Source organism: Zingiber officinale, chromosome 9B (assembly GCF_018446385.1).
Source record: "Zingiber officinale cultivar Zhangliang chromosome 9B, Zo_v1.1, whole genome shotgun sequence".
NCBI classification, from domain to species: domain Eukaryota; kingdom Viridiplantae; phylum Streptophyta; class Magnoliopsida; order Zingiberales; family Zingiberaceae; genus Zingiber; species Zingiber officinale.
In genome coordinates this window covers 16,167,551-16,188,243 of record NC_056003.1, presented here as the reverse complement: position 1 = coordinate 16,188,243, position 20,693 = coordinate 16,167,551, and the positions used below count along the sequence as shown (strand labels likewise).

The following is a 20,693-nucleotide window of genomic DNA, read 5'->3' as shown; positions in this document are numbered from 1 at the left end:
GAGACGAAACTTTATTTTCGTCACAAATCTGCGATTGTAAATATGTTCTCTTGTTGAATTTTTTCTAGATTTTCATTCCAAATCAACGATGAATTTTTGGACGAATCTGGGTTCTTCCCCAATTTGGGACGAATCTGGATTCGTTCCAAATTCGGGACGAATCCAGATTCGTTCCAAATTCGAGACGAATCCAAATTCGAGACGAATCCAGATTCGTCCTGAATTTGGAACGAAACCTGATTCGTCCCAAATTGGGGATGAACCCAAATTCGTCCCAAACTTCGTCGCAAATTTGGGACGAAAATCTATTTTTGTCGCAAATCTGTGAAGGTAAATTTTTTTTTGGCCGAGCTTTTTCGCAACGAAAAGAGAATTTCGTCCCAAATCTGCGACGAATTTTGGGACGAAAATAAAATTCGTCGCAGAATTTGCAACGAATTTTCAACTTTTCGTCACAAAAATTAGCAACAACAGATTAGCGACGATTATATTTTCGTCCCAAAATTTGTCGTAAAAAATTTTGCAACGAATTTTTTTTTACAAATTCATCCCAAAATTTGTTCCCAAAATCCTATTTTTTTGTAGTCGACGCCATAGACCATGGACCATGGTTGAAAGTTGAAAAGCTCAAATCTAGAGACGATAAGATGGAATGAGATCACCATATTATTTGGAGATGAATGCAACCTAGTGGCGCCACTGCAGAGAGGAAAGGTGAGGAAAGGAAAAGAAGCGAAGAGAAAAAAACATGCAGGTGAGTTCAGATTTTAACAAAAACAAGTGGGAAAATTATAAATCAGTTCAATTTATTATTGAAGGAGAAAAATATTTTTACTAATTTAAACTTATTAATTCAGTGCATAGGTATATTAATTTTAATTACTACATTAAATAAATATTGTGAAGTAAAATATCAAAAAATTTATAAGTAAGACTGGTATTTTTTAACTTATAAAGTTTAAAATGGCATTTACTATATCAAATTTAATACCGAAGTTAATTATCATATATTACTTTATAATTATTAATTATTTAAGTAAAATGTGGTGAAGTGTATTCACAAAATTCACTTAGTGCTTATAACAAAATTTCATTATAACCTCCCCAAATTAGACCACCATATCATCACCAACAGATGAAAATAGTTTCAAATTCTGAATCTACCCTCCCGTAATCGATCGGCATTTGGAAATCCACCGTAAGGTAAAAATCCAACGGAAAAAGACATCTGCCAATCTACTCCCTAGTTCATTTAATGAAAACAAAACTAAAACAAAGAAATACGAAGATTATTGAAAAACCAAAACATCTCACAGAAATCTGGAGTATAAATCACACAAGAACTTTAGCAACGAAGAAAGGACATTATTCGAAAGTTTCCACCCGTCTATCTAAAGGAAACCCACATCCATATCTAAAGGGAGAAATACTTGTCTTTCCCTTACTGTCGGAACTCCCTCTCCCCTAGAGAAGATCGGATCACCGTCACCTCTCACTCTGTGCATATCACCCCCATCCCGATTGCTCCTCCTCTTTTCCCTATTTTACTTTTCTAAACCTTAAACTCTTCTCCTTATTGTGGGCCCCCAATGTCCCAACAAGCCCATCCCATCTACCCTGTTAACTTAAATTAGATGTTGTTAGTAATCAACCTTCAAAGAACTAAATTCCCAATTTATACATTGAAATCAACCTTCAAAGTACTAAATTTCCCATTTATACATACAAAGCAAGTGGAACCTTACATTAGAAGTGAAAACAATATTATAAATTTTGATATATCATATATAACATATCGATATATTCAGTTCATAATGAAAACTTCAGTATATCGAAATTTTTAATATCGATATGAAATGTATAATGTTTTGGTATTTTGATATACTAAAATATAGGAAAAAAAAAGATTGAAAAAACACATGTTCGGTGCAATTTAGATTATCGGCATGAGATCTATTTTTTTAATATTTTATTATTTTCGGTATACTGAAATTTTTGATATGAATGATATATAATTTATAACTATTAAAAATTTAGTATACCGAAATTTTGATATATAGAATTTTCAATACAATATCGGTATAAACTTTTTTGTATCGAATTAATTTTTACTATGGTATATGATTTCATACAAATTTTTTGATATACCATACTGAATATGTGTGGGACAAAGTAGTCACAAAAGGAATTTAAATAATTAATTTTGATAATATTTATATTAAATAATTTTTGAATGTAAATGTATACTGTTCATAATTTTAATTTTTAAAATTTATTAATAATTTTCAATATAAGAATTATATCTTTTTCATAATAGCTACTCTAAATTTGTAATGTTATTTAAAAATATATTACCAATTGGATAAAAAAAATATTAGTTTTTTTAAGTTAGATAATTAATAAGGAATTGAAATTAAAAAAAAGTTACATCTATATATTCAACTATACTATCTAAATAAATAAAATTGATATTAAATTTATGAAGAAATTATTTTAAAAACTCTCTAACAAAAACAATATTACATCTACCCAAATATATAATAATTACATAAATAAGACATTCAAATTCAGTAACTCAATAGTCATTTAATCTATGTCCCAGTGTAATAATTGGGTCTAGAATTTTGTTATTTTTAAAAAAAACTTTAAAAAGTATAACTCACTTGCATAACTTCCCCTCTCTCTCTTCTTCATTCAAAAACAAAATTGTTGAAGTTAAAAAATTTTCAAAGTAAAATTTTCACATGCTACTCTTCTCACTTAGAAACTTTTTGATGTCAGATTTAGTGTGGCATGTGGAAACGAATAAATGAATGCCCGTCGGAAGGTAGCATTCATCGAGAACTGACCTTTTCGTGCTCACAATGAAAATAGAATCCTCCATCAGTACTTGGTCCAAGCCAGACATGTTATTATAGAGGAATGCGTAGATTGGTGTTTAGTTAAAAACTTAAGATCATTCGACAACTGACCCTTTTGGCGATCTTATTAAGGAGTTCCAAGTCATTTTTTGAGAATCCTTTTAAAATTTTCAATTTTAGGATGACAATAGAAAACAATGCATCACTTGCAATTGTCAATCTTGTACATCTGACAAGCCTGCACTCTCATAGGGTCAAATTTAGCAAAGTAGGAAATATTTACTTGAATATTTTACATTCTAGGGATAAAAATCATATCGAAACTAAAAAAAAAATATCCTTTTTGGGAAGACTAGTTCAGTATCCAGTTCCTTAAGTTAAGTTTATCATAATTATTTGAGATCAAATGGATTTGGTATATCTGTCCATTTAATTTTATGTAAGACTATCATTACTAATGTATAAGTCATTAAATCCTTTTTTCTTCTTGCATGAACTAGAGTTTTCTTTGGTAAATTGCAATTCATTTACTGAGAAAAAAAATATAGAATCTACAGCTATTCAATCAGAAAAGTGAACCTGTGAAAATGACGATCGAATTAAGGAGACTATTATAGTAAAACTTGAAAGACTTAAGAAAAAAAAAAAGGTAGATCCGTTACCTTAGCGGTCCCCCTAGTGTCGACCTCACGGATATGGAGGGAGGTTCATGCAGGTACACAAGCCATAGCGCATGGCGGGGTAAACCTCAGGTCGTCAGTTCCTGAGAATCAACCCCTGCCCGTTACGCCAGAGATGAAAGACTTAAGAAAGGTAATATATATTGTGTAACGTCTCTAATTATTTTTTATAATACATAAATTACGAATGTCACATACTTATACTTTCATAATGGTTCTTGGTTTAAATAAAATTACATAAACAACTTGAAGAAAAATAAGCATAGCTAAATGCAGAATTAAACTGGAAGATCTTCGGGTTGTACTACCATTATTCCGAGCTGGCTTACTGGTCAATACCTCCAGCCTCATTGGTTTCGTTGTCTGAAAAAAAGTCAAAGTCTGTGAGTCGAGAGACTCAACACATTTTAAAACCGTGGTAAACAATACTTAGCGCCTATAATTCAATGTACTGAGGAAACCACATTCTAGTTTACTAGGCACCTTCCTGCTAACATATCATGAACGTAAGCATAGGCATCGACATAAACATGAGAGCATAAACATAAGCATGTAAATGAACTAGGCATAATAATAGACTTGGTCACCGGCATGTCCCTAAGTATCGACATAAGCATACTTGCATGTTATAAACATACACATAAAAATAGGTTGAATCATGAGCATGTATATAAGTATAATCATAAGCATATTTGCATGACATAAACATACATATAAGAATAGATTTAGTCATGAGCATGTATATAAGCACGTACATAAGCATAACCACGTGGGATAGGCGAGCTCTTGGGCTAAGGACACCGATCACACTCAACTACATGAAATTTAGTGAGCTCCCGAGCTATGGATACCGGTCACACTCAACCACATAGTTTTTGGATGAGCTCTCGGGCTATGGACACTGATCACACTCAATCACGTAGTTTTGGTGAGCTCCCGGGTTATGTACACCAGTCACACTCAACCGCGTAGGTTCTTGTGAGCTCCCGGGCTATGGACACCGATTACACTCAACCGCGTGGATTTTGGTGAGATCCCGGGCTATGGACACCAATCACACTCAACCGCGTAGGTTATGGTGAGCTCCCGGGCTATGGACACCGGTCACACTCAACCGCATAGATTTTGATGAGCCCCTAGGTTATGGACACTGATCATACTCAACTACGTAGATTTGGTGAGCTCCTCGGGTTTAGGTCCTCGGTTTATAACTTAACTCATGATAAAATGCATAACATGCACAATTATTATTTATCATAAAAATACGTAACATGCATAATCATTAATTACCATAAAATTTATAACAAGTACAATTATTAATTATCATAAAATCCATATCATGCATAATCATTAAAACCTGATTATCCATACTCATATCTAACGTAAACTTGCAACCAACATCCAATTGCATTCAATTTTTTATTTAATTCTTATATATACACCTATGCTAAAATATCGTAAAAACATTACTGCCATAATAATAAATTCTAAATTTAACAGGGAGGATTGTTGAACTCCCAACCTACATGACATATTCTAATTAGTGACTAGCATTCATACCACTTTTATAAAACCTCCTCAAAGCCTTGAAGACGAACCCACTCAAGCATATATTTCTATAGCGCCCCATTAACACATTAAAGCATGAACTCATGGCATATATTTCCCTAGAGCATTATTAACAGATTAAAAACCAAGAAGAGGAACCCACTCATGCATATTTTCTATAATATATATGAACTAATTAATGCATCAAGACAAGTATAGAATATGCGAACTCGATTAAAGCAACACAGACATTAACCAGCATAAATTACCTACCATCAAGGTGCATTAAATATTTCCCTAACCTTATACATACATACATACATACATACATACATAGCACATTATGTAAAAGGAGGAATTCTTAACATACCAAAGCATTTAAACAAGGTTTGTCCATAACCATGTAACTCACGTGATAGAGTTTATAAGCATGCTTCACACCTAAACATTCTATTCACCCATCAACCTTGATATGCAACTGTAGCATGTAAATCTTAGTGCCCGTGTTACAATTTCTTAACAAAAGAATTTTTCATTACCATAGCTACTCATAGGAAATAAACTAAATGCCCATACCGTAGCCTGCGCCCTTATTATCTGAGTTACTCATTGTCATAAAACAGTAGATTTATCTAGGTTAGAAATCAACACATAAGTATCGTTTCCCATTAGGCATGTATGGTCCGATGTTATTTCCCTCATGTTAAAAATCAAATAAAAACCTCCGGCATTTTTTTATGTTCTACCTACACTTGATTTATAACTTGAAATATAAATGAAACTAGTAATCTAACATTTCCGCACCTACTCATATTATGTTAAGTCCTTGACATCCGCTAGAGGGCGAGTGAATAGTGTCTCACCCAAAACGTCGCTTCCTATACTCGTTAGCACGCAACGGAAATACAGAAGCAATACTAACAATAAAAAGCTAAACCCTAAGCACTAAGCAAGAAGAAAACGAATCAAACCTTAATACGTTTGGTTATATGGTTTGGAGATAACTTGTTCCTATTTCACAATGTGTCTGTAAGGTGGATGAAACCTCAATCCATCGGTGGATCAATCCCTAGAAAACCTTCGACTAACACGATCTCCTTGTGGGTGAAGAACCCTCACCACAACCTTGATCACGTACACACAGATCATACACAAGAACTAAGAAGACTACTAATAGGGGTTAACCATCTCTATTTCGTCAACCATGCCCAAGCGCCCTAAGCTCTATTAAATAGAGCTCGGGAGAAAAACACTAAGTTGTTTTCCCGCCACCAGTTGACTCGTACAACCACCAGTCGACTGATACTAAGTGAATTCGACCGTTGCAAGCCAACGGTCGGGTACCAGTCGACTAATGAAAACACCAGTTGACTGCTACAGTAACAAATAGTAACGTTACGTTACTGCTTCAGTAACACTAGAATTTTACCCTAATTACAGTTTCTCATGCACTCGTCCTTACCCGCACAACCTAGATCTAGCCTTCTAGCCTCCTCCATCAACCTCGCATCCCTCGGATGCCTCCTCATCCTTCACGCCTTGCCTTCTAGAGCTTCTATCGGCTTGTCATTGTCGTCGGGTCTTCCTTTGCCAAGAGGTCGTCGCACCTCCGGAACTTCCTTCATTGCTAAGTCATACTTGAACTTACGTTGTTGTACCTGTATCCTGCATACTTACAATACATATCAAATACAACAATAAACCTAACTTAAACTTTTACCCAAACATCAAAACATGGGACCCTTAAATTGTTCCAACATATTATTCCTAAAAGCAGTAAAGGACATAGAAATCTACATGATCTGAGCTTCACAAATTATAGAGAGATGGAGTATAATCATTTTTAATTGAGAAAATGAGGAAGGCAATGAATGGAGACAAGATCCTTAAGCACTGACATAGATAGCATCCATGACCTTCTAAGTCAATATTTTTTAAAAATAATGATAAGAAACAAGAAACTAAATTGGAGGCTTAGTGTTAAAAGGAAACAGATAATTTGTGAGCAGAGACTATTATCTGTGAGATAGGAGAGCAGAAGTTACAAGAAATAACTAACATGAACACCAATACTTTCACCCACAACATCATATATGTAAAAAAAAAAAACAAAAAACAAAAAACAAATGCAAATCAGAAACCTCACCTAATTATAAAAAGTCCTGAATAAATGAAATGAGAATTCTCTATTCTTTTTGTTTGTGTGTCTGTTTGTTTTGGAGTCGAACCCTATATGTCAGTGCTAATGATATGTGATTAATTAGGGATGATATGTACAACTCTGTATGATATTGAATCAATTAAAACAAAAGTGCCACAGTTCAATAGAAATCTGCTAAGTGGATTTCATTTTTATAGAATTCTGTCATTCAATAACAAGATTTCAAGGAATAAGACACATTTTTATGCTTCTGAGCAACAAGTGACTGAAAGAGAACAATCAGAAAAGTGATGACAGTAAATTGCAATTGTTTTCATAAACAGCATCTTCCAGTAAAAACACTGACATGAAAAATCCTAAAATAGCATTAACATGAATATAGAACACACCTTTTATTACAAGCTGGGGCATACAACCAACAATGGCAAAAACACTTGAACTATCTGCTCCACTAGAGAGAGGAAGTAAGAAACCGGATGCTCCACTTCTTCGTAAGTAATCCTATAACCAGCAACTACCACCTAAAGCAATCTCCTCCTCTGGACAATGATACCTCACCTGTCAAGACAAACATTTGAAATTTATATATTAAAATAAGGAAATTAATAAACCATCATATAACTTACTAGAAAAAATACTTGCAGTAAAAATGTATATATTGATAACAAAATTTTGTATGAATTCACCTTTTTTGCAGAATACTTCAAAACAGATACCTTCCAAAAGCATACACAACTGGTTGCAAGAGTTGTTATGGAGAACAAACAGGTGCCTTAGGTGAGAAATGATAGAATTATAGACATTTTATTTCTGATATCATTGACAATTTTGTAGTTCGATCCTTCCTTCTTCGAATCTATCATTGTAGAAAGAGAATGATGTGGCGCTGCCTCATGCAAGCAGATGCGAGGAGGCCATGCGAAGTGGCTATGCAGCCAATTGAGGCCGCAATCGATCGCGCCAGGCGTCTACTCGAGCGGCCGCACAGCCAACTCGCGCGACCGTGCAAGGAGTCTGCTCGTGTAACAGCGTTGCGCAGCGGCAAGTGGGAGGCCGCCTCGCGTGGGCGCGAGTAGCGATTTTCCATGTGCAATCGCGAGGTGGCTGCCTCACTAGACTGCTAGCAACCACACTAAGCGGTCGTGAATTGGGGTGTAATCGAGCCAAGCTGAGTCAAACTTTTGAATGTTTGAGTTTGTCTAGGGCCGATCCTATTAGTTTTTTGGTCTGAGTCTAACTTAGAAAACAGGCCCCTATATTAATCATGCTACTTTATAGTGATTTTTTTTTGAATTAAATCAACAAATTTAAATACAATATATAATACAATACAATACAATACCATGTACAATAGTCTAAATATTTCAATCATAACTAAATAGTAATGACAAACATATTGAAAATTGTCAGTTAAAGACAACTCGCCTTACAGTTTTGGCGGTAAAAATATTAATCAAGTCTGTATAATCAAGTTGTTCAATAATTTCTTTTTCAATTGATAACATAGTTAGCCCATTCAATCTTTCTTGTGACATGGTCGATCGAAGAAAAGTTTTGATAAGCTTCAACTTTGAGAAACTTCTTTCTGCACTTGCTACTGTAACTGGTATTGTCAGCAAGATTTTGTAAGTAACATGAGCATTTGGAAAACAATCATCCATCTTTTTCAAATAATCTAATACATCAATAGTTGATTTTGATTCCTCTGGTAAATAGCACTTTAAAAATGTTAACTCTGAAAACAAATCATCTCCATTAACGTCAGAACAACCACTATGTGCAAGAGAACTTTCAAGATTCTTGCAAGACCTCAACAAGCTTTCATCATCAGAACGTTGTAACCTCTCCACATTGAATAGAAAACCAAATATTTCCTGATATTTTTTAAATTGTGCAAATCGAGACTCAATAGATGAATGAGCTTGATCAACTATAAAGAGAAAGTAGTTAACTTTGAAGGACTCCTCTGCTGACAATGCTATTTATGTACTACTACTTTCATCAAATTGTTTTTTTCTACAAACAACTCGCTTTTCTCGAAATACTGCTTCAATACCCATTTCACTTGCCATTTCTTTAGCTTCAACCATTGCCTTATCAAAACCAGATTCTCCATACTCTTCAAGAAATATAATAATTCCTTGCAAGAGTTTGATAGCAGCATCAATATCCATATTTTCGGATTGAAGAAATTTACTCACAGTGTTAATTGCGAATAACAACTTATACCAAATTACCACACCAAGTCAGAATTCAAACTTCTCAAGTTCATATAATGCCAAGGACTCTGCTTCAGTTTTTGTTTTGGGATCTTCAGTATCATTTGTTAAGTCAAGTAAAGCATCTCTAATTTGGGCAGTTTGTTCTTTTATAGGTTTCACGCTCTCAACATGACTTTCCCAGCGTGTTTGTGACAATGGCTTAACTGTCAAACCCTTTACATGATCTTTAAAAATTCTCCATCTCTTCGTAGAAGAGGAGAATAATGTATAAATGCGTTGTATATTACTCCAAAAAATGACATAGCTTGAGGACAACAGTTCACCATATCACATAATGCCAAATTAAGGCTATGACAACCACAAGGAGTATAAAAGGCTCTGGGATTTATTTCAAGCAACCTTCTTTGTACACCTTTGTGTTTCCCTTTCATGTTAGATCCATTGTCATATCCTTGACCTCGTATATCATCAATATCAAGCTCAAGATGGATTAAAGCATCCTTAAGATGCGTAAAAAGTCCAAGCCCAGAAGTGTCATCCACCTCTAAAAATTCTATCCAGTATTCTTTCACTTTTGTTGAATTTTCTGACTCATCCAAACACCTTATGATAAGAGACATTTGCTCCTTATGACTAATATCTGGAGTACAATCTAAGATAACTGAAAAGTATTTTGCCTTTTTTGACTTTTGCAAGTAATTTCTTTCTTACCTCACCTGCCAACATTTCTATCAATTCATTTTGAATTCTGCTACCGAGATATGTAGTATAAGTTTCATGGTCTTTAATACGCCGAAGGTGCTCATTCATTATTGGATCAAACTCAGCAATCATTTCAACCATTTGCAGAAAGAGACCATTGTTTTCAACATAAAGCTTCTCACAACTTCCTCTAAAGGCCAAGTTATTTTTTGCTAGTCTTTGCACAATAGCAATTATCCTATGTAACACATGTTTCCAGTGTTCTTTTTCTTTGTTCAATTGTACCTGTGCTCTTGCATCAATTGTCTAATTCTTGTGCAACCTTCTTTCTAATTCAAGCCAATTAGTCATACACTCCATATGCTCCTTACTCGCTTCATGGGATGTAAGACAACGACTCAAATTATGTCAGTCGTTGTATCCTTCATTAGCTAACTGAGTACCAATCTCGTGCTTTTGCTTTTTGAATAGTTTACAACAAAAGCAAAAAAATTTGTCCAAAGAAATTGAATATAATAGTCATCTTCTATCATTTTCCTCCCCGTTTGACAAAATTCTTTTATAATGCAATACATTAAAATGTCTGTTGGTACTATCTTTTGGAAACAACGTACAAGCATCTCTCTTTGGACCTCTCTCCACCAAAAAGTCTCTAATTTTTTGATCAATATTATCTCACTTTCCTGGATCATCAGAACAAATCTCTTGACTTAAAGTTTCATGTTGAACTTGCTCATCATCTTTCTCAAAAAAATTAGATTCATCTACAATGAGAGATTCAAGAACCTCTTCATTATTATTGTTAACCATTTCATCCATATTAATAGGTTCAAGCACTTTATCATCATCATTTAATCCCATATCCTCTTCGTTTTTCAACAAATTTTCAGCCACATTTTTACTCTTTACAAGATTGGGAGTAAAGTACTTATTGATATCTCCAGCTTGACTTTGAATTAATGATTCTATTCTCAGCTTTTTTTTCTTCTTTTGATATCCAGACATGTACTTGGGAGGCATGGTATATGGATTTGCTTAACAAACAAAGAAAATATAATTTCAAGTTACAGATAAATGCTCAAGTTTAGTTAAGTTAAGACATATATATTCATATTGATATAAATACACAAATTTCCTATAACACAAAATTACAATTCACATATTCTACACAATACTAAGTTGGTGGTTATCCAATTCCAAAATCTAAAAATTAATTTCAGAATATTAATTTACTATAAAATTTCTCAATTCTAAAATCTACAAATTAATTTAAGCAAGAGGTACAAAGAAAGGAGCGGCCCTGAGTTTGTCTTGTTTATAATCGAGCTGAACTCGAGCTTTATTTAACGAATATATTCATGACTCATGAGCTTATTCGAGTTTTTATCGAACATAAACGAGCTTAATAAATATAAATTATGAATTTAAATATTCATTAAAAATTAAATTATATATTTAGAAAAAATTATAATATTCTTATTAAAATTTATAATTTTATTCTAATAAAGAAATTTAATATATTTGTCTATCTCTTTCATAAGTAGAGTGTAATATCTATAAATTTAATATCAAAACTATTATTTTTTTTATTTAAAAGTTGATTCATGAGCTTAACGAATATGTTCACGAGCTAACGAGCCGAATATTCTGAAGTTTAAGCTTGGTTTGTTTATCTTAACGAGCCTCATTAAATGAGCTTAAACAAGTTTTTTTCGAATCAAGCTTCGAATAACTCATGAGCGGCTTGATTCATTTACATCCCTAGTCGTGAAGCCGCTCGCAGTCGTGCCACCATTGATGCGCGACGAAGAAAAAGGGAGAAGATGCTTGTGGTGCAGAGAAAATGTAGATAGCCCAAGTAGGAAGAATGAAGATTTAGGTTAACTGAGGGCAGAGTTAGAGAAACGCCGCAAATTTGGAGAAAAAAAGGACGAGAGGCAAGGCAATTCGCTAAGGAATTCAGCCAATTCTTAAATAAATTTAAAGACTATTAACAGCGTACTAGATCTGTACGTGGTAAATATTTTAATAATATTTATTATGATAATATCACTTTACAAACCATTAATATTAAATTTTAATAGCGCACTCTACACGTACAAAAGTTTATTGACAGTATATTTTTTTCTGCAAATCATTGTTTGTATAAACACTATACTATGCACAGCGCACATAATTGGGCGTTGTGTAAAAACTATTATTAATGGCGTGCTCTAACAGTGTGTTGTTGATGTGCTGCGAAAAGTCATATTTGTTATAATGTCGGGTCAAAGCCTGATCTGGGCTACTGGCGAGCCACGGCGATTGTGAACTTGGGACCGCGGTGGAGTGGAAGGAGAGAAGATGGCGGGCACTGTCGGGTAGAAGCACATGATTAGGATTGGTACACGGGTTTTTGGTGGCACCATTTTATGTGATTCCTCCTATTATTTAGCAATGTGATAAAAAAAAAAAAAAAGCTAAGAAACTTATGCAGTACCATAGTTAGGTAGAAAATTTAAAATTTGCCCTTAGACTATTTGAATAAATTCATCCAACTCAAATAGACCACAAACTTCATCGTAAAAGAGAAAACATCTAGGGATATAAATTTCACTTCATCCGTGAAAATGAACATAGATAAACATTCTATGAAGACAATACTGTCCATGAAAATGGGTAAATAACTATGTTCGACTATTTTTTTAAAAAATAATTTTCAAAGATAACATTGTAGTCTTAGATCCAAAACACGCACATAGACAATAATTTAATAAAATTGTTGTTTGTTAACATGTAAGCAACGCTAATAGACAACGGTGATTAAAACTATTGTCGTATGCCAAAAACAAATCTCATAGACAACTATTTAAAAAAAAAAACGTTGTCTTTGACGTACAGAAGACAACAATTTTTTAAAAATCATTATTTATTTTCAATAAAACACGGTCAACAATAACAGTTTTTAATAAAATAGTTGTTAAATGAAAAAACATAACAATTTTTTGAAAAACCGTTGTCCATTAGGTGTGATTGAATTCCAAATTTCTTATAGTGTTCTTTTAAAAAAAATATTTTTATCCAACCAAAGGACCATTACATCTATCCAATTACATAATACTTACTTCAATAAGACATCCAAATTCAGGATTTCAATAACCATTTAATCTACATGTCCTAATTTAATAATTGTGTCTAAAATTTGTCATTTAAAAAAAAAAGAAATTAGCTATGAAAAGTCCCTCTTTTCTCCATTCAAAGCCGTACTGTTCAAAGACTTCAAACTATATCTGGCCAATTTTCACATGCTACTCTTCTCAAAGACTCGGAAACTTTCTTGATGTCAGATTCATTGTGGCCTGCAGAGACGAACAAACGTATGCCCACAGGAAGGCGGCATTTATCAAGAACCGACCTTTTCGTGCTCACAATGAGAATAGAATCCTCCACCAGTACCTGGTCCAAGCTAGGCATGTTATTACAAAGGAATGACAATTTGGTATCTTGTTAAGAACTTAAGATCATTCATCTACTGACCCTTTCGACGATCTTATTAAGGAGTTCCAAGTCACTTTTTAAGGATCCTGTTGAATTTTTCAGTTTTAGGATGACAATAGGAGACAGTGGATCACTTGCAATTATCAATCCTGGTACATCTGACAAGCCTGCATCTCAGAGGGTTAAGTTTCTAGTAAAGTAGGGAATATTTACTTGAATATTTTACATTCTACAAATAAAAACACGCAGAATAAAAAAAATATCCTCTTTGGCAAGTCTCGTTCAGTATCCACTTCCTCAAGTTATGTTTATCAATTATAGCAATTATTTGAGTAGATCAAATGGATCTTATCCTTCCATTTAATTTTACGAAAGATTATCATTACTAATGTTTAAGTCATTTAAATCCACTTTTTTTTTCTTACATGAACTAGAGTTTTCTTTGGTCCACCATGTATCAAGAAGCAATGGTAAAGATTGCAATTCATTTTCTGAAAAAAAAAACAAATTAGAACTTACAGCTATTCAATCAGAAAAGGGAACCTCTGAATATGATGAACACATGAACACAAGTGATGTCCAGTAAACATATACAATTCACTACAAACATGAATTCCATGGTCAGCTGTGAACATGATATTCCACTGCAGGTTGTCCTAGTTTGGTATCAATTAGGATTGGAAAGTAAAAAGGAGATTTTACTTAGGATGCACCATATGAGTCGGCAGATACAACTTACGAGAAAGAACTCACCTTCCCATACTAGAGAAATGTTGCGTCTCAACACCGTGAGGACTGATGGATTATCCTCCAAGTAATTCACTGCAGCAATGGCAGCATTTGCAAGATATGGCGGTAAAGATGCACTGAACACATACCCAGAGCCATTCAATCGCTGCAGAAACAAGATTCCAAAAAACCAATGAAAATGAAAGACAAGTGATTGTGCAATTTGCCATTAGCAAAAGCAACATTTTCCTACTTGGTGATCAACTACTCTGGCACTTCCAGTGCAAAAGCCCCCATCAGTTGCCAATGCATTTCCCATACCAGCAGTTATTATATCGATCTTCTCAATCTGCAAAATCAACCAATTAGAGCCCACGTCGAAGAAAGCATCCACGATGTGGAGAAAACAAGCACTAGTAGACATACTGGAATTCCATAATGCTCAGTAAGACCTCGGCCAGTGTTTCCAAGTACACCAAAGGAATGGCTTTCTTCCAATATTACCCGAAAATGGTACTTCTCCTTTAGCCGCACGATACTATTCAATGGAGCAATTTGACCAGAATTCTGGTTTTATCCATAACCACAGCAATCTCTTAGACATAAAAAATATAAACTATAAAATACAGCGCGCTTCTTGTTTGCAGTTGTATATGGATTGTAAGACAAATGAATCATCTACAACAAAAGTAGCTCTAAATTGGGGTAATAGTTGCAAGGAATTGAGTCACTGTTGACTAGATGAACCAGGAATCTTGATGAAAATTTGTCATGAATACCTGGTACAATGCTTCCACAACAATATAGCGTCTGACCTTTTCTGCTTGCTTGTTAGTCAATTTCTCCAGAGTGCTCTCAAGTGATGCCATATCATTGTGCTTGAAGTAAACAACACTACTTCTGGAGAGATGAAGACCATTTTGCACACCCCAGTGAACACCTTCATCTCTGAAAGATCAAGCGAAAAATAAGAAGTTTATTATGGCATGAACTGAGTGAATGAGTCTGGTATGCCTGCTTGTGTAATATCAACATATAACTCAATTAGACTAAAACAACAAGAAGAATCTGAACCTAAGGAAATTATATGTCATCTATCCATTTTTTGTAGATGAAATTTTTTTGGGGTTCATGACTCAGAGAAAGTTTTTATGTTCTTTATCTTGGAAATGCATCCTGAGCACAAGGCACTCAACTAAGAAATCTAGCGAGTTATTAATCAAGATTTTAGTAACCAAAAATTGGAATAACAATGATTTATTGACCTATTTATAAGCATCCATGACAGGTTTTCAGTCACCAACATTTGGATTTCGATCATTTAATGTAGTCAAAAGTCAAAGCAATAGATGAGATGAAACTTCTACAGGAATAAGATCATTATTGTTGCTTGCTATCTACTAAGAAAATTACAATTTCAGGTCAAGCAAGTTATTCAGAGCAGCACATATTTCCCCCATTTGTCAAGAATAAGTAGTAGCCCAATCCTTCAAATAACAAATGTTGCATTTTTAGAGTTGGACAAAAATACAATACTTGAAATCTACAAGGGTTGTACATGAAGTTAGCTTACGCAACAATGATGTCTCCCTTCTTGCAAAATGCCGGTATAACACTGAAAATGGCTGAGATGCCATAAGAGTATAGGATTGAATCTGGGGTGCTCATGAACTTGGCGATTCTTGTCTCACAATCAATGTGGTCATCTACAATGGCACAATTTATTATTTCAAAACTTTTGTTTTAGTATAGTTCTGAAGGATGAGCCAAATATAAAATCTAAAATGGTGAGAACAAAATAATCAACTGCATATAACTATTAATAAGAGAAAAAAGCTGACTAGTTGTTCCGTAGAAGACACGAGAACTACAAGAACCGACACCATATTTCTCTAAGGAAGCAACACATGAATCCTGAAACAGAAACTTGTTATTCATTATGACATATTTCTGAGAAATAAGAAAAAGAAATACAATAGAGCAAAATTAAGATTGGATTCTCACAATAATGTTTTCATTGCCTATTAATCCTAGATAATTAGCCGAGGCAAAGTTCACAACTTCCTTTCCTTCAATTATTGTATGTGGTCCTGCAGCGCTGCAACAAATACTTTTTTGTTAGTAGGAAAAAATGTGTGCATATATGACAATGTTTCACATATAATTATCTTTCTCTCGACAGGGGTAACAAAACAATTGAATGGTTTTTAATAGTTTTCAAAGTTGGTCGATACTTCAAGATTGGCATAGCAAAGATCAAGATGACATTTGTTGTATATAATAACATTTAAATTTGTCCTATAATCTCTATCAACTTTGTAGAAATTAATATTTTCTAAATTAATGCCCTGCTAGCTACTTTAATTATCTTAAGAGGTTTATGACAACTTTTACAAAACATCAATGGCCAATATGAGTTCTATAACAATTAAAAATCATGGACATGCATAAATAACAAAAGTAAATCAATCAATAAACATAAAAGTACAAAGTTTCATGAAGTTTTTTTCTCTTCATAACATATTAAATAATAAACCTAGAGCTTATCTAGGTTCTAGACTTGCTTGAAGCCTTTAAATAAATGTATATGCATTTATATGCTTAAAATTTGGGGAAAAAGTGCTTGCCAATTATTTTTCATATGTTAACCATGCAAGAGGTTTTGTGCTCAAAGTCCTGTCAATAATGCATCCCCAACATCCCCAATTAAGTTGAGCCAGTCTATGTATTGGGCTTTGACTAGTCTAATATAGTTCAATCTGCACCCTCAAATATGAGTGGGAATGTTCAAAATATAATTGTATAAATCCATATCTTTCCCACACTTTATGTGCTTAGGGAATATGTGGTCAACTAGTCAACTTTCACAAGTATTAATACAGATCACAACCTCACATACTTTCCAATTAGTAAAGATCAATTTGCTATACAAGTTTTACTCAACTTCATAAACATCAAACAGTTAAAAAATTCTCTCTACCTTTCTATAGTCGGAGGCTCAACTTTCATTTCCTTGGTGATAGGTGGATGAAGAGGTTCGGGGACCCATTCTTCACAAAGATCGTCTATTTCCTGCAGAGAACACCAGTTAAAGTGAATTTTATTTTCATGTGACAGTTAGAACAGTCAGCGGACTTGAGGCGAAGTAAAAGGTGAGCATCGGCTTAAAAAGAGAAATTTCAACTAATAGAAGAACCTTTTCAGTAAGTGGTTTCTTCGGAGGCTTATAACTCTTTCTTGTGAGTTGGAACAGTATGACAGCGATGAGGAGCACTTCAGCAACAAGATGTCCTTTGATCATGAAAAAAATCAGCACAAGCTAAATTTGTCCGGTTAAAAAAACAGTGGCACAATTAAACTACCATAGAAAGTTTCAATTTAACAGCGTGCAAAAAAAAAAAAAATACCATTTATATGAACCCCAAAGACCACTGCCCCAGCAAACGGAGCATCGAAAGCCACAGCTACCCAATCAAGAGCTGCAGTGGCAATATTCACAACAGCCGAAGCCATACCTCCACCTTCGAGTTAAAAGAAGGCAGAATACTTCACAAAACTCACGGATGCGAGCCACCAATGTTTTATCTTCAGCAATGGATTTTCCTCTTCTCCACGAATCTAGACAAAAAATCTCCTTCAAGGTCTATTCACGCGAACGAAGAGTGGACCAAACATCACCACCACAAAAAAAAGGATATCTTTTCTCGTCAAACTATACCTTCTTCGATCTGATTGCTCTTAAATGAAAGAGGGAATTTTACAGAGAAAAAAATGGAGCGGAAGCGATTGAGAAAAGAGGTCGTCGTTGTTTCAAATAGGAGAACTAAAGGATCGTCATGGTCAGCAACGGTGGCGCGCTATTTTCCGCAAGCTATCAGATAACGACGAAATGACGAAATTACACACACCATTGCAGGGAAATGACCGAGGACAAAGGAGTAGGTAGGCGGGGGGAGTGAGGGTAGTTTCGGAAATCCGTATCATATAATTTCTGGTGAATTTTTCATAATGGCCCTTGAGATAAAGTAGCTGTTTTCTCGGATTGCACCCTAAAGTTCTGATATATCTTCAAGCAAATAATAATAAATATTCTCTTTTCAATTTTTAAAATTTATTTTTTAAAAAAGATTATCTTCCTTTCTTCGTTTTGTAAATATTACAGTGTAAACTTCAATGTTTGCACATCCGATTTCATTAAGTTTGAGTTGTTTTTTAAAAATAAACTGGAATTTTGAGCTAACGACTATTCATGCTGACCGTTTGCTTGCCCCTTTTTCTCATTTTAATTAGTTATTGGGTCAAAAAGAAAAATAGAAAATTTATGTTTCGCTGCTCCTACTAAACAATCGGACAAAATGGACGTCTTTCTTCCTCAAATTGCCGCCGCCGGATCCCGAGAGGGAGAGAGGATCCGCCTGTTTCCAAGAAAAGTGAGAAGTTAAAGGATCTACCTGTTTCCAAGCGACTGGTGCAATTGGATGATTGTGTCTTCTTCCTCCTTGGTGAAGTTCCCTCGTTTGATAACCGGCCGCGGGTAGTTCACCCACCTGAGTCTGCAGCTATTTCCACACCTCAAAAGTCCTGAGTTAGTGATCAAACTTTAGCGTTTCCCCCTCATTACAGAGAAAATTAAACAAAGTTTTTGTGTTTCTGAAACTGAATATGATCAAAAGTTAGTTCTTTTTTGCCTCTCATTACACTGAAAATGAGCAAAGTTTTAGTGTTTCTGAAACTGAACATAATGAAAACTAAGCAAAGTTTTTGGTGTTCCTGAAACTGAACTTGATCAAAAGCCCTTCTCCAAATAAATCAAAGTCCGTAATTTTCCTCCCTCGTACACTAAAAAATAAGCAAAACTTTTGTGTTTCTGAAACTGAACATGAACTCACCAGCTTGTTTAGGAAGAGCTCTCCAGTTGCCATGTCCATGTTTCTTTATGTAATCCATCAAAATCTTGTCTTCCTCAGGCATCCATTGGCTCCTGTTGAGGCCCTCCTTCTCACAGGAAGGAGCTCTCACCATGCTTGATGACTTCCTATTACTGAACGAGGGTTTCTTTACCCAGTTGAGTTATTTATATAGCCATCAAATTTCCTAACGTGGTGAAATGAAACATTCCATACTACTTTGTTAAAGCACCACTTGGCACTAGGTCTGAAATATAGATAGATTTTTCCTAGTTAGCCTAGTGCATAGTGATGTTGCCGGTATGAGAATCAAATCCTTAATTATTAATAGTCGGATGTATATCCTCCCCCCATATGTTATTCAACTACCCAGATTATTAGTCATCCATGATTTATCTCTTCCGTATTAACTTAAGATCGGACTGATGGAGGTATTGGGATGAGCGAATTATCTTTTACCACCATAAAATATAGCTAGATTTTATATATGAGCACGGTTGCTTTGATCATCCGTGTTGGCCCTGGGACGGGTTGGCGGGGGCGCTGGGGGCGAGCGTATTCGCCTTTTTGCCACCAATGGTTGCTTTGACATGGCTTGTTTGGTCAAATTGAATCAAACTTTTAGCTCATAGACTGATACGGCTATGTTTGATAAGAAAGAATGACGTTGAATTGAATGAGAATGACCTGCATGAATGATCAATCATGGATGAGTTAATTCGATTTTCGTACATATTTAGTCCATTTAATTGATAATATAATACGGTAAAGTGGAGAAAAATCCCCAATCTCATTCTTAATTTTGCATGCAGTCCCTCTATCCAAAAAATTTTGTTTCCACTCCCTACATGTAAAGTTTCCTTTGCTTCAACTCCCCTCATGTAAATATCATGACCTAATTGCCCTAAGATTTTTTAAGTATAAAAAGTCCAAGAATGAGTATAATTCTTCTTAAAGTCAGCATTTTATACTAGAATCGAGTATATTTTCTATCAAAATTATCTCTCATATTTTTTAGGTATAAAAAATCTAAAAACGAGTATAATTCCTGTTAAATTCAGTATTTTACATTAGAATCAAGTATATTTTCTATTAAATTGAGCATGGTTGTTTGTCTGCTTAATATAATTTCTCCTAAATTCAGTACCATTTAAACAAAATTTAGTATATTTTCACCCAATTGAGTACCATTTAAAGAAAATCGTGTATATTTTCTATCAAAATTAACTCTCATATTTTTTTAGGTACAAATAGTTTAAAAACGAGTATAATTCCTATTAAATTCAGCATTTTAAAATAGAATCGAGTATATTTTCTATTAAATTGAGCACAATTTTTTTCTTAATATAATTCCTCCTAAATTCAACACTATTTATCATTTAAAGAAAATCTAGTATATTTTTCAT

General features: G+C 34.2%; 2 protein-coding genes across 3 annotated transcripts; both read right to left on the bottom strand.

Annotated features, from left to right (window-relative positions):
* Positions 1-13,278: 13,278 nt before the first annotated feature.
* On the bottom strand, positions 13,279-18,220 carry LOC122025314 (long chain base biosynthesis protein 1b-like). 2 transcript variants are annotated; one of them, XM_042584098.1, is made up of 13 exons: positions 18,099-18,220; positions 17,788-17,998; positions 17,577-17,671; positions 17,361-17,452; positions 16,385-16,478; positions 16,222-16,294; positions 15,954-16,086; positions 15,160-15,328; positions 14,807-14,947; positions 14,634-14,729; positions 14,405-14,546; positions 13,691-13,818; positions 13,279-13,609 (listed from the first exon to the last, which is right to left on the bottom strand). In XM_042584098.1, exons 2-13 carry the CDS (start codon positions 17,891-17,893, stop codon positions 13,433-13,435), a joined length of 1,446 nt encoding a protein of 481 aa, XP_042440032.1. In that variant the 5' UTR covers positions 17,894-17,998; positions 18,099-18,220; the 3' UTR covers positions 13,279-13,432. The 2 variants fall into 2 exon arrangements, with proteins under 2 accessions (XP_042440032.1, XP_042440033.1); XM_042584099.1 differs by lacking the exon at positions 13,279-13,609 and adding an exon at positions 14,171-14,251 and having other exon boundaries at positions 17,788-18,153.
* A 308-nt stretch (positions 18,221-18,528) lies between these two features.
* On the bottom strand, positions 18,529-19,421 carry LOC122022314 (transcription factor MYB4-like). Its single transcript, XM_042580276.1, has 2 exons — positions 19,270-19,421; positions 18,529-18,961 (listed from the first exon to the last, which is right to left on the bottom strand). Exons 1-2 carry the CDS (start codon positions 19,400-19,402, stop codon positions 18,828-18,830), a joined length of 267 nt encoding a protein of 88 aa, XP_042436210.1. The 5' UTR covers positions 19,403-19,421; the 3' UTR covers positions 18,529-18,827.
* Between the last annotated feature and the right edge of the window lie 1,272 nt (positions 19,422-20,693).